Source organism: Hyperolius riggenbachi, chromosome 3 (genome assembly GCF_040937935.1).
Source record: "Hyperolius riggenbachi isolate aHypRig1 chromosome 3, aHypRig1.pri, whole genome shotgun sequence".
Lineage (NCBI taxonomy): Eukaryota > Metazoa > Chordata > Amphibia > Anura > Hyperoliidae > Hyperolius > Hyperolius riggenbachi.
The window spans coordinates 106,312,036-106,326,476 of NC_090648.1; the positions used below are offsets into that span (position 1 = coordinate 106,312,036).

Below are 14,441 nucleotides of genomic sequence, written 5' to 3' on the forward strand. Positions count from 1 at the left end.
TGGCAGCAGTGGCACCCGGATGGAGGATCTCTTGTTGGAGCGCGTGGGCCCGCGGCTGTCCGTGGTCAGACCGGAGGGCAGATGGGGGTCCCGTGGAGCTTAGTGTCAGACGGTGCTGCAGTGGACTTCCGAGCGGCGGTGGCAGCAGAAGAGGATCCTCTCTTGATGGGGCACGTGAGCCCGCGGCTTCCGTGGTCAGACCGGAGGGCAGAAGGGGGATCCGTGCCGCTGCTAGGTGGTGGAGCTTGGGCAGGGAGGCCTTGGAGAGGCGGAGGACGCCGGTTCCGAGGCTCATCCGCAGGACCAGGACCAGTGATGGAGGTGGTGCCGTAGGCCGGGGAGCGGTGCAGGTAATTGGTTGGTTAGGCCTGCGTGTTCACCTCGGGTCTTCCACGTGTGTGGTCGGCTCTGTAGTCTGTGTATCCTCGGCTTGCTGCTGGACCGGAGGGTGGGATGCCGGAGCTGACCCTAACAACTAACAACTAAAAACTACAACTAAAAACACTAAACTACAACTAAAAACACTGAAAAAAAACGAAAACTAATCTATATAAAAGGAAAAAATAGCAGGAGCTCTGTGCCGGGGCAGCCGATAGGCGCCATCTTGTTTGTCCATGCATGTACCTTTGTTTATCTCATCATATCACATGTCACTTCAAGTATGCTTTAAAATACTGTAACATGTATTTCTAAAAAGATGTGGTTGGTTCCCAGAATTGAACTGAATTTTGTCACATGAGGACAATAGTAAAACTGGAGTCACTCTTGTATTACGGTAAAAGAGAAGACAACACGCCAGATTTCTTCAATTAAAGATACATTTTAATGCATATCACTTAATGAATACAATTACCTATATTTTTACAATATTAATTTATAAATGATTTAGTCAATGTTAGAGCATTATAAAATCTTACTACATCTTGATTGAGGGCCGGTTCACATGGGCAACTGCCAGCGCCCTTGCATTGCATTTAATGCTAATTCACTGTGTCCTGCTTTGATATGTATGGCAGCATTTATCTCAATGTGTTTACCATTGATCACAGTGGAATGCACAAGTGCAGCGGTAAATCTAATTTTTGAGACACTGCATTTAGCTTCTAGCGTTGGTTACATTCACGTTTCTGTATCCCCCTAGGGCAGGGATGTCAAATTCAAATACAAAGTGGGGCGAAGTTGTACACTGGGACCTAGTCGCGGGCCATCCTCAAGATGGCAGTAGCTATGGTTGGCTAAAAATATCAGGGTAAATGGGCAAGTACCATCAGCCAACTAACTAGACATCAACCATCCATAACCAAAGAGAGTGTGCAGAAAGGATCATAATGTATAGCAGAAAACTACAGAGGAAAAATATTGCACCAAACAAATAATATATGCAGTTATATTATAGTGACACTTCCTTATAAAGTGCAATGTGCTAGCAGCAACAATGGTGAAAACTGCATAAAATGAGAACAAATCTCAAAACTAAACCGCAGGGAGCATTGCCAACAACTCAATTAAAGGACAACTGAAGTGAGAGGTATATGGAGGCTGCCATATTTATTTCCTTTTAAGCAATACCATTTGCCTGGCTATCCTGCTGATCCTCTGCCACTAATACGTTTAGCCACAGCCCCTGAACAAGCATGCAGCAGATCAGGTGTTTCAGACATTATTGTCAGATCTGACAAGATTAGCAGCATGCTTGTTTCTGGTGTTATTCAGACACTACTGCAGCCGAATAGACCAGCAGGGCTGCCAGGCAACTGATATTGTTTAAAAGGAAATAAGTATGGAAGCCTCCATATTCTTCTTCTTACCACAGTTGCCCTTTAAAACTAGGGTTGTATCTGCTATCAACACTGGTACCTATACTGGAGGGCTACCTAATACTTGGTGAGGGCACTTATGTCTATATGGGGGGATCTACTTAATGCTTTTCTTGTCATCTGTCACAGTGGGCCCTACCAACAAGCAATTGTGCCCAGGCTGGATTTAAGCCAAGGCCACATAGGCCATGGCCTAGGGCACCACAGGATCAAGGGGTGGGTGGGCAGCAGGCTATACTAGGGAAGGGTCACCTGGCTACCTGTACTGGAGGGAGGAGTGGTCATCAGGATAACTTTATGGAAAGTGGGAGGGTCATCTGACTTCTTATACTAGAGGGAGGGGGGGAGTAGGGGGGGAGGATTATCTTGCTGCCTATACTGGAGTTGTGGGGGGAAGGGTCATCTGGCTGTCTATAATAGAGGGAAGGGTCAATAGGCTACTTATACTGGAGGGAGGGGGAAGGGTCTTCTGGATACCTAAATTGGGGGGGGGGCATCTGGTTGCGATATAGCCGTTTATAACTTATAAATGAAAATCTAGTGCTAAATAGGTTGAATAAACGGAAAAGAAACAGCAAAATGCCGTCTATAACAAAAAACAAAATCGGAAATGAAATGTCAAATAGCATCTATAGCAAAAAAACAATTTACACTTGTATTAAGCATAGTAATACAATGATAGATTAGATAGTATTTTACTACAATTATACTTAACTGTGGGCTCACACAGATCTCTCCCATCCCTATCCCTAACCCCTAGACCCCCCCTTGTTTAAATATACACTATTTAATAAATTGTATACATTACAAATATTGTACTGTAACTATACCTAACCCTACTCTCACACAGAACCCTCCTTGAACCTATCCCTAACCCCTAGACCCCCCTGGTGGTGCCAAACCCTAACCAACCCCACGGTGGTGCCTAACCCTAAAACCCCCCTGGTGGTGTCTAAACCTAACCACCCCCCTGGTGGTGCCTAGCCCTAAACCCCCCCCCTGGTGGTGTCTAACCCTAACCACCATCCTGGTGGTGCCTAACCCTAATCACCCCCCTGGTGGTGCCTAACCCTAACCACCCCCCTGGTGGTGTCTAACCCTAACCAACCCCCTGGTGGTGCCTATTGCCTAACCCTAAATCTCCCCTGGTGGTGTCTAACCCTAAATCTCCCCTGGTGGTGTCTAACCCTAAATCTCCCCTACTGGTGCCTAACCCTAACCACCCACCTGGTGGTGCCTAAACCTACCACCCCCCTGGTGGTGCCTAGCCCTAAACCCCCCCTGGTGGTGTCTAACCCTAACCACCCCCCTGGTGGTGCCTAACCCTAATCACCCCCCTGGTGGTGCCTAACCCTAACCACCCACCTGGTGGTGCCTAAACCTAACCATCCCCCTGGTGGTGCCTAACCCTAACCATCCCCACTGCACAAACACCCTTTCACACATATAAACAATATATTTAATCCTTAAAACACTTCCCTATAAATAACATGAATAGAATAATTTATATATTTGTTATATAATAAATACCCTTAAAATCACACACATTAATAATAGTATAAATAGAAAAAGGTGTGTATATATATATATATATATATATATATATATATATATATATATATTAGAATAAATAACCTTACAGTCAAGTACGCATTGAAAATCTTAAAAATCTTAAAGTAACGGTAATATTAAGAGCAATATATTAGCAAGATAATAAATATAAAAACTATAATTGACACATTATAAGTCTATAAAACAAAGTTAATACCAAAAGAGATGCATTTCTAATAGAATAAAGTTGAAAACGATATTTAAGCATTATACGTATGAAAACGAATTTTAAAATGATAAAATAAGTGAGAGGATCATTGGGAGACCTCTGCCCCCACTTCACCACCTGTATAACACAAGACTGCGAGCCAGGGCACTGAGGATCGCAAGCGACCTCTCTCACCTGGGCCACTGCTTTTTCACCCCACTCCCACTAGGTAGGAGACTTCGGGCCATCCCCACCAAGAAAACCAGACACATGAACTCTTTCTTCCCGATGGCCGTTAGCCTCCTGAACTCCCTTAGCATTCTACCACCCTCTATCAGCGCCCTATCACCTACATCGCTTCGGCTGTGTATATCAAATTGTTGATTGTATATATTCATGTATGCTTTACTTGAGTATATGCTTATACTGGAGTATGAGATATTACTGTCATTCTAGCGTATTTCCTGTCTTTCTTTCTATGTACTGCTCCATTGTGCCAAATTCCGGGCTTGACCCAGTCATGCTTGGCGAAATAAAACTGATTCTGATTCTGTATACTAAAATGTACTTCTTACAGTCCTGAAAGCGAAGTTTAAAAACGAAAAAATAAGTAAAACAAAAGGTCAAAATGAATTTGTAAACGATATTTGTAATAAATCTTATTCTGTAAATGAAAACTTTTGTTAACACGATCCCTGTAACCGCTTTTTCTCGGGTGCCCAAATTTCCTGTTGGGCGGCCAATAGCTGATATTTTGCATTGCAGTCTATGGCTGGCGGCGCCCTTTTTGTCCATTAGCCATATGCGCCCTTTTTTAACTGCTTCCCATCTGGTTACCTATATTGAAGGGGGGCAGCTACTGACAGTGGCCTTGGGCGGTAAAGTGCAAATCCGGCCCTGATTGTGCCCACAAAAAATATGAAGCTGGAGCCTCCCCTAATCAAAATAGAGGAGAATAGTAACATCAAAATAAATATGTATGGTGCAATGCATACAGTGATTACAATGAAGCATACTACAACGTATGCAAAGTATGCTTCACTATGATTGTTCTGCATGTGTTATGCAGTATAGCATTGCATGCATCATGCTATTCCATCGGATTCCATTGCAGCGCACAGCTAACACACCGATGTGAACATTCAATTACAATGTAATTGCATCACGGTAGCCACACCCCACTGTGTACATAGCCTGCTGACTTGATGACCCTCTCCCCTTGTGTATCATACATAACTGTGTGCACTTTACTAAGAATTTGGAACTTGTTACCACTACCACTCCAGTTTATGATCTGGCATTGTACTACTGTCTGCATTGTTTTGTGTATCTTTTTTTGCTATTACCTGTATTTAGTTGTATCTATTGTCTATTACCTGTATTGTTCTGTCACCCCTGTTATCATTGTCTGTAACCTTATTTATTGTACAGCACTGTGTAATATGTTGGCAGTATATAAATCTAATAAATAATAATAATAATAATAATAATAATAATAATAATAATAATAATAATAATAATGACTAATAATCAAACCTCATTGCTTAATATCCATTACACAGCAGTAAAACAATATCAATGTAAAACATTTCAGTCAATGTATTTGTATTATTTTTTTCTAGTTAAAACATAATATCAATGAAAAGAATCTAGAATACAAATACGTAAAAAAAAAAAAAAAAAAAACCTTGCAAATTCATATTGTAAATATTTTATACAACTGTCTCTTCGTGCACAGTTCGCGTGCAAAATCATCCGCTTCACGTTCTAAGTAGCGTGATAAGCATACTTTGCACGCGAAGCTAAACAGCTTTGCCAGTGCAAACTACTTAGCACCCTAGTTTGCATGTGCAAAGCCTTAAAGGAATACTATCGATTCACATATTTTTTTTCAATTGACACAGGAATTCTTTGGGAAGTGCTGCTAATTACTGGTGTATACATTTGAGTAGCAACTTCTTTGTTTACTGTTATCAATATACATTCAAAGTTTACTGACGACAGACTGAGCCATGAGGAGAGGGGAAATTCCCCTCACACTTGATCAGTTAACTCTATGTGTAACTCTGTGTGTGACAGAGAGAGGGAGCTCCCAACAGCTGCAGCTCCTGTGTCCTGTGTGTCTGACTGACCTGTCTGAAGAGAGCAGAGTAAATTTATCTAATTGTCACAGCTTTGTCATACTGTTTTTGCTTTCAGAGTTTGATATGTTTGATATTTGCTTTCTGTAGTCTGATATGCAACTCTGGCTGTGCATTGAAGCAGACACCCCTTCTGCAATTGATTTGTCCCAATATAGCTAAATCCTACCCTCAATAAATTACAGTTTTTGCCTCTGACATTTAACATGAAAAGTAGGAAAATGTTTACACAGCTACTTAGACATTATTTGCACACTGTCATTTTAGAACACTTGGTATCGATAGTATTACTTTAACACATGCTAACTGAGTTAGCATTGATTAGTGAATCAAGCCCAATGTGTTTAACAACTGTGATGAAAAGAATCTTTGCAATGAGCATTTTTACAGGCTTTTGCTTGTATTTCGCTTTGTATTTATTGAAGGACTCTGTAATGAGTGTGTTCACCAAAGCCTTAGGGCTTGATTCACAAAAGGGTGCTAACTCAATTAGCACGCCCAAAGCTTTTATTGATCGCGCAAAAGTTTAGCGCTGCGGGTTGCGCGCGAAACTTTGGATTGTGTACGACTAAAACGTCACACCATGCAAACCTTTTTAGGCTCACCCGGTGCGAAGCTTTGGTCACACCCGTTGCGACGTTTCGTGCACAGCGCTACACTTTGCGTGCGCTAACTTAGCACAAAACTTTACGCATCCTAAAGGGCATTAGGCATGCTAAGGGACTTTTAGGCGTGCTAACTAAGTTAGCACCCTTTTGTGAATCAAGCCCATAGAGTCATATTAGCTTTTTCTCTACATGTTCTGTAGGTGAATCCCTTGTGAGGCTGTCCTGCTTGTGGCGGTGGGTGTTCCTGCTGTGGCTGCTCACATGAATAGAAACACCTGAGGATGTTGCTTCTGCGTTGGAGAAAGGTAAAAGGAAAGATAATACTTTAAGTGTACCAGAGATGGGGCCCCGCCATAAAGTATACATACCTGGGGCTTCCTCCAGCCCCCTGGCCTGATTGCTCCACGGCATCCTCTTCCAGCTCTCTGTTAGACCGCAACTAACCCCGAAAAAATCCTACAGTCGGGGCCAGTCAGCGCAGAACGCTCAAGGCGCCGTAAACATGGCGGGAGGGCACGCTTGGCCGGGCTGCGCGGATCAGAGGCCAATTGCGGAGAAACGGAGAGTGAGTTGAGAACACTGTGGGATTAATTGAATAAGGGCCAAAAAGTAAAAGAGGAAAGGAAGGGGAGAGCAGAGAGAGAGGACAAAGGAAATTAAATCAAAAGATAGAATGGGTGATGCAGATTTGAAAGGAACAGCAAATAGTATTCATGGTAAGTTTCAATGCTACATTATCACATTTCCGCTCCTGCTCATGGATTAATGCCACCAGACCCTGTCAAGTAGTCTCCACCCACTGCTCCCCGGGGCCCTGCCCCCTACACATGTAGCTGCATTAGTCACTCACCTGTCCCGGCATGCGGAGGCTGCACTGTCCATGCTGCCTCCAGCCACGCTGTCTGCTTCTTCTTTTTGTGTTTACACATAACACCCGACAGATGGCGAAGAGGCAGACAGCATGGCTGAAGACTGCACGGGTGGTGCAGCCTCCGCCCGCCAGGACAGGTGAGTGATTAATGCAGCTGCATGTGCAGGGGCCCCGGGGAGCAGTCAGGTGGTTTGCCCCAGGGCCCGGAGCCCCTTAAACTGGTCCTGAATTTATGTACTGACATGTATTACAGTTCATCTGTGAGAACACTGGGCAATATAAGGAATCCAGTAAACCCAGAGCAGATTTTTGTCAGAAGACCTTCATCCCCAGTTATTTGACCTTGTGATGAATAGATTGTACTGCTGCAATCATGTGCATCCAAGACAGCATGATATGGGTTGCACCTGTGCTAAATTAATTCTCTACGGAAGACAAGTTCTTACACATCTCTTCCTTAGAAACGGGTGACAGAAAACCACAGAGTGAGGAAATGCAGACTTCCTTTGTAGCACTTCTTTTCATATCACACAGCATATAGAGATGTTGACTAAGGGTTACATTTGCCCCACACAAGTCAGCTTTCTTGTGCTGCTTAGTTTGCTTAAATACAGACATCTATACGGCTTTACACCCATGGGTGTGCGGTATTTAACAGCATATAGACTTCTTAGGAAACCTGTATTCATTAAACAGGGCTGAGAATTCATTGTTTAATAGCTTATAGCAAGTAGCAACTACAGGTGAAAAAGCAAGGCTGGATTTATACTTTTTGTGGCCCTAGGCCAAGTATGTTGTGGCTCCCCTTTCTTCTGCTGCAGCACCCCTCCCATTCCACCTGCAGCCCCCCTCTTCCATGGCTATCATCCATGTACAGCAGCCCCTCACTTTCATGAACAGCTCCCTTGAGCATCAGTTTCCCTTTTTCATGTATTGCCCCCGTTTTCACCCTCCTCTTTCATATGTAGTCTTCCCCCGTAGTCCTCCCCCCTTGAGCTGCAGCCGCCAAAGGCCCGGGCCTTTGTGGCCTATCCAGAAATCTGGTCCTTAAATTCATAGTTACATAGTTATTTGGGTTGAAAAAAAGACATACGTCCATCGAGTTCAACCAGAGAACAAGTACAACACCAGCCTGCTCCCTCATATATCCCTCATCTTGAAGTGAGACGAATACGGAGGCTACCATCTTCATTCTCTAGTAAACAATGCTAGTTTCCTGACTCCTGTGCTGATGCTCTGCTGCTCTAATACTTAGTCACTGTCCCAGAATGAGCATGCAGATCCAATGCCTAGACTCTGGACTGACTCCACTGGCCGCATGCTTGTCTCAGGTGTGTGACTCAAATAACTAAAGCCAAAAGCTCAGCATGACAGCCAGGCAACTGGCATTGCTTATAAGGAAACTAGTAAAAAGGCCCGCCCGTTAAAAAAACAGGCACTAGGTCACAGCCGCTATCCCCTGCAATGTGCGCACATACTCGTCCCGCTTGCTCGTTCCCCACCACTGTCTGAAGTATATGCACACAGGGAACTGCTTGCTTGTCAGTTGGAAAAAGTTGTTATTTCCCACAATGCAATGAGAACCTCTGTGAACCACACACAGCAAACTGTCAGATCTGTCCCTGTGTCCCAACTGCCCTGGCTGCGCACATGCTCAGTACAAAAAAGCCGGCGACACACAACCATTCAGTTGATGACGCAAGGACATTTGCATTTTATTGTATAGGATGAAGATCCATATTCCTCTTGCTTCAGGTTCCCATCAAAACCTGCCATTAAGGCAAAGGAGGCAGTTGCTCTAGGGTCCTTGGCAGCTGCCGGGCCCACAAGAACTCCAGGGGCCTCTGCAAGCTGCACAGCATTGACGTGCTGCGTATTCCACACACGTCTGCACTAGAGCCCCCACAATCCCTTGCTTTGCCTAATGCTCATACCAGGTGACTGCTCATTGGTTATGAGCATTGCTTCTGAGTCTGACAGGTAAGCTCCTTGCAGCTATAATGGACACATCTTTGTGCCAAAAATTGTACCAGTATAAAGCAAATTTGGGTGATCCTAACGGGTCTGTAGCAATGCAGGAACCCCTTAGGGCCCATTCACAGTCTGACTTTTTTTTACCCACGATTCCATTTTGCTGATCATCGACGATCAGCAAAGTGCTGATGCACAAGTACTGCACACGAAATCCAATGTGATTACTCTCGCAACAGTGATTGTGACGGGTTTGTGATTATCGCGGATCGCAAACGCGATGCATGCAGCATTTTACCGGCGATTGCGTTGCGATTGTCATTCACTAGAAAGAGAATCGCAAAACGCACTCTCCAAAATAGTAATGCCAAATCGCTAGGCAATTGCAATCGCTTTTTGCTTTTACAATTGTACACGGCGGGGCCTAAATGAGATGGTCTTGTTGTGGCTAAGGAGCATGCTCACGTATCTGTGGCTATGAGGAGATGAAAATGTCTGCTTTTGGAGGTGTTATGTGCATTTACTGACTTTATGAGAGTTTGAGCTAACGTCATTTTAAATTTTGCTCTCTAAGTCTCAGGTGAATGACAGCAGGATGTTAATGTTTATTCTTTGTACAGTGCCACGGAATATGTAGGCGCTAAATAAATACATAATAATAATCAGTTCCCATACAGACAAATCTTGAACTATGGTAGGTCTTAACCCATTCCCTGCTCTCAGAAGTGTTTTTGTCAGCCACACAGGAGTTTTTGACATAAAAGTAGTTATCAGTGTGTGTGATCCTGTTCTGACTCAGTTCTATTAGTGTCCTGCGCCCTGATTCAAGTTACTTTTTCTCCTTGGTGATATTTTCACACTTTATCAATAAAATGCCTTTTAAGACACCAACAAGCAAGAAAATTACAGTACTTTTTCACCTACTTTTTGGTAGTTTTTGCTGAAAAGTTATTTTAAAGAGACTCCGTAACAAAAATTGCATCCTGTTTTTATCATCCTACAAGTTCCAAAAGCTATTCTAATGTGTTCTGGCTTACTGCAGCACGTTCTACTATCACCATCTCTGTAATAAATCAACTTATCTCTCTCTTGTCAGACTTGTCACCCTGTGTCTGGAAGGCTGCCAAGTTCTTCAGTGTTGTGGTTCTGTGATGCATCTCCCCCCTCCAGGCCCCTCTGCACAATGCCTGTGTGTTATTTAGATTATGGCAGGTTCTCTCTGCTCTATTATCTTTTACAAGCTGGATAAATCCTCCTCTGAGCTGGCTGGGCTTTCACATACTGAGGAATTACATACAGGAAGAGCTGTCTGCACTCTGCAGGAAGAAAAAGCCTGACACTTCAGTGGAAGATAGCCGCAGGTGTATACAGCCCGTGTATACAGCCGGCTTGTGTATGGATGTATTTTCTATGTGTGGACATACTGTACATCAACCTACTTCCTGTTTTGGTGGCCATTTTGTTTGTTTATAAACAAACTTTTAAAAACTGTTTTTAACCACTTTTAATGCGGCGAGGAGCGGCGAAATTGTGACAGAGGGTAATAGGAGATGTCCCCTAACGCACTGGTATGTTTACTTTTGTGCGATTTTAACAATACAGATTCTCTTTAAATAGAAGATGAAAAATGATCTCCTAGAAGATAACGTAGGAGAAAAAGTGAATCAAATAAGGAACCTGGACCCTAAAAGAGAACCCGAGGCAGGTATTTTATATCTTAAGAGAACACAGAGGCATTTTCTGGGCATAATTACATGCCTCTCTGTCTCTGCACTCCCGCCTCTAGTCCCTCCCAGGGTTTGCTGTGCCCCCTGAAAAAAGCGATAGACTATCGACTAAGCCGCGACACAGGAAGAACCTCCCAGGTCGTGGCTAATAGATTCCGATTGGAGGAAGCACACGGAGGCAGGCAGCAGCGGGGGCAGAGGCGGGGGAGCCGATATAGAATGACAGGCTGCAGGTAAATAAAATACAAGGCTAGCGACAAGCAGTTTGTCGCTAGCCTTGCGCTTTTTCCGGGGGGGGCGGGGGCAGCAGACCCTGGGGGGACTAGAGGTGGCAATGCAGAGACACAGAGGCATGTAGTTATGCACAGAAAATGCCTCTGTGTCTCTAAGATATAAAATACCCGCCTCAGGTTCTCTTTAAGGTCATTTTACAATATCAGTTGCTGTCAGTTTTAACAGTGCACTGCTAAGGAAAGTTAAGACGCATTAGATCGCAACACATCCCAATGCATTTAATTGCATTAAGTGTAAAAGGGCCCTTACAGTAAGACAATAAAAGTAGCACATAGTTCTATGTAGGACTGGGACTGTACATACACGTTTATGGTATCATATTAAATGTCACTTCAGGGGTCCATTTACGTGGTCCTATCCATTTCATGTGACAAGGTGTTTTAGTTTAATGAAAATATATACATTCACTTTATAAGATAGTAGTTTGACAAGAGATGTGCTGGAGAGGGCTTTGTACATTGCAGGAATATGATGTCAACACCATACTTTTGGTTATATAAATAAAATGATGCAAAAAAGTTTCTTTAAACTATTACTCTTTTATTTATTTCATTACAGCCCTGAAACCTTGTGAGCCACAGAAAGACTGAGCAGTGATGATCAGAATATTGGCCTAATATGCTTATTAGCCCCACCCAGGTGGCAGAGTTAGGGATTAGTTAATTGCACCTACATGCACCTGCGGTTCACCAGTGATTTGATAGCCCCCCCCCCCCCCCCCCCCTCCCCGTCATTTTCCTCAATAAAGCCAATTTATGTTTTGGAAGAATATTGTGCTTCTCACCAACATTGGATACAAATCACTAATACTTTTTTTTTTAAATGTACCTTAGATAGACAGGAAAGAAAAAATGTACATAGCTGGGGCTTCCTCCAGCCCCCTCCAGACTAAGCACTCTCTCGCCATCCTCCTGCGCCGCCAAAATCTTCGGAAATTTGCCCCAGATACTCCTCCAGTCTGAGCCATTAATACTGTGCAGTGGTGTGCAGTGATGGGGGGGCGCATGTGGCCGGGCAGCGCATACACAGTACGCCCCAGACTAGAGGACTTTCTGGGGCAAATTGCCGAAAATCCAGGAGGTGGAGTGGAGGAGGATGGCAAGGAAGCAATTAGCCTGGAGGGGGCTGGAGGAAGTGCCAGGTATGTATATTTTTGTCTTTTCTGCCCATCTCAGGTTCTTAATTTGGATATTGACTGCAATGGGACAATGTTAAGATCTTCAGGCAGATGTTTTAGATGTTTCTTTATGGTGTAGTTTTCAATATTTACAAATAAAACCTGTTGTGTTTTTACAGTAGTTTTGAGTATCTTTTTTAATACATATGTAAATGGTCTTTGTATATATTTTGTAGATATACATTTTCACAGTTCTATTTATAAAATAAACTATCAGTCCCAGTTCACATTAGCGTTAGAAAATAGTCCGTTCCTGGATTCAGTGCATGGGGTGTCGGGACACCCTGCAAAGAAGAGACAAAACAAAAATCGGGAGCCAAAATGGTGTAGTATGTTGGTAACACTTAAAACAATATAATGATAAAAGGGCTACTCACAAAGGTGGGTTGCTGGGGGCAACCGACCACAGGAAGCAGGTGGAGATAATGAACCCGTCTCCACCCGAGGTGTCCCAGACTAGGACTGGTCGTGGTCACTTCTTCTTTAAAAAACAATAACGGCTTCAAAACTGGTCCGTATTTGAACCCCACCCACAGCAGGTGTGTGTGTGTGTGGGGGGGAGGGGGTGACTAAGCACAATGAGAAGCACCCAGGAGTTTATAAAACTGAGTTAAAAACAACAGTAAAAACGATAAATGAGGTGGCTTACCTCAATAAGGACATTCTCATAGGAAAAAATACTGGCTCGACATACTCTGGAACTCTTATTGGCCTGAGGAAGCGGGCTTGGACCCATGAAACGCGTTGCCTGTGCAAAAATAAAATTCCCTTTTTTTTCCTATGAGAATGTCCTTATTGAGGCAAGCCACCTCATTTATCGTTTTTACTGTTGTTTTTAACTCAGTTTTATAAACCCCTGGGTGCTTCTTTACCCTCATTGTGCTTAGTCGTTCCTGGATCGGAAGAGAACGGATGTGAACGGATCCAATGTTAACCTATGGATCCTTTCACATTCATCCGTTCAAACTGATCCGTTTTGCACTATCCGCTGAACGGACCACAAGTTTCCTCTTGCAGCAATTTTTCCGGACTGCTGAGCCCAGCGGAACAGAAATAGAAGCTGAAGCGCTGCGTGGGGGGGCAATGAGAAAACAGAACGTTTCTTCACAACAGTGAAGAAACGTTCTAAGGAGAAAAATCCACTTTGGGGATGGGGTCTGGGGGGGATGAGGGAAAACGGAACAGAAGCAGCTGAACGGCAGTGGAGTGAAAATGGATCCGATTGACCAGTAATCAGATCCGTTTTCACGGATCCATTTGCCACTAAACTGCCAGTGTGAACCAGGCCTTACTCCACCACTGTGACTATCCCGCTACTAAAAGGGCTTTGGTATGTTTTAAAAGGGAGAAAGGTCACGCATTGTACATGGGAGGAAATAAAAAATGTAGTAGTTTGCTTTTCCTGGTAATGTGAAAACATCACAAGGCAAATGCTGAGGAAATGGGGATTACTGAAATAATTCCTTGTGCCATTCATTTAGCTTTATTTTATTTAGTTTATATTTGACATACATGAAAACTATTCGTTTTAATCTGAAACATGTCTAAAGTTCAATCTCTGCTTCTTGCAAAATCAGACACAGGAACTCACAGCCACTGGATATAAAGGTTTATTCACACATTTTCTCTTAACTAACTCAACTTTTCCACCTCAACAACAATGAGAGGTAATTCATGAAATAGACAGATAAGGAGTGATAGAGGGATTCAACTCTGACATAACATTCAGTAAAAACGCATTTTCCAACTTTTTATTACCCATACAGTTATCATATTCGCTTTTGTGCAAGTAATATTGTCTGTTTACAAATGACAAATTCCCAAATTACAGTTTATCTGCACTGAAAGCTGCCATTGCAATTCATTGCATAGCTGCTGCATTTATATATTACAATGTATCCAGGGAGAATGTGTCTTCTCCTGTGTACACTTCTGGCTTGTATTCAGTTGACACACTGCTAGCAGTGTTATATTATCTTGTTCGTTTCCTTATCAGCTACTATTGTAATCACTTCCTCAAGTTCGGCAACGGCGATAAGCTTCCCACTGTGTAACCAAGAATTAAACTTTATGCCA

The 14,441-nt window shown here is 43.3% G+C and overlaps 2 protein-coding genes across 4 annotated transcripts in view; both read left to right on the forward strand.

Annotated features, from left to right (window-relative positions):
* LOC137561086 (zinc metalloproteinase-disintegrin-like VAP1) overlaps positions 1–12,030 on the forward strand; it is a 128,121-nt gene extending 116,091 nt beyond the window's left edge. For all 3 annotated transcript variants that reach the window (XM_068272328.1, XM_068272330.1, XM_068272329.1), the window contains 2 exons: positions 6,526–6,630; positions 11,747–12,030. In XM_068272328.1, the coding sequence (XP_068128429.1) occupies positions 6,526–6,590 (65 nt within the window). In that variant the 3' untranslated portion in view covers positions 6,591–6,630; positions 11,747–12,030. The remainder of the gene's footprint in view (positions 1–6,525; positions 6,631–11,746) is intronic.
* Positions 7,267–14,441, forward strand: part of LOC137562203 (zinc metalloproteinase-disintegrin-like 4a) — a 112,704-nt gene continuing 105,529 nt past the window's right edge. Inside the window, exon 1 of the mRNA XM_068273535.1 lies at positions 7,267–7,333. Within this exon, the coding sequence (XP_068129636.1) occupies positions 7,267–7,333 (67 nt within the window). The remainder of the gene's footprint in view (positions 7,334–14,441) is intronic.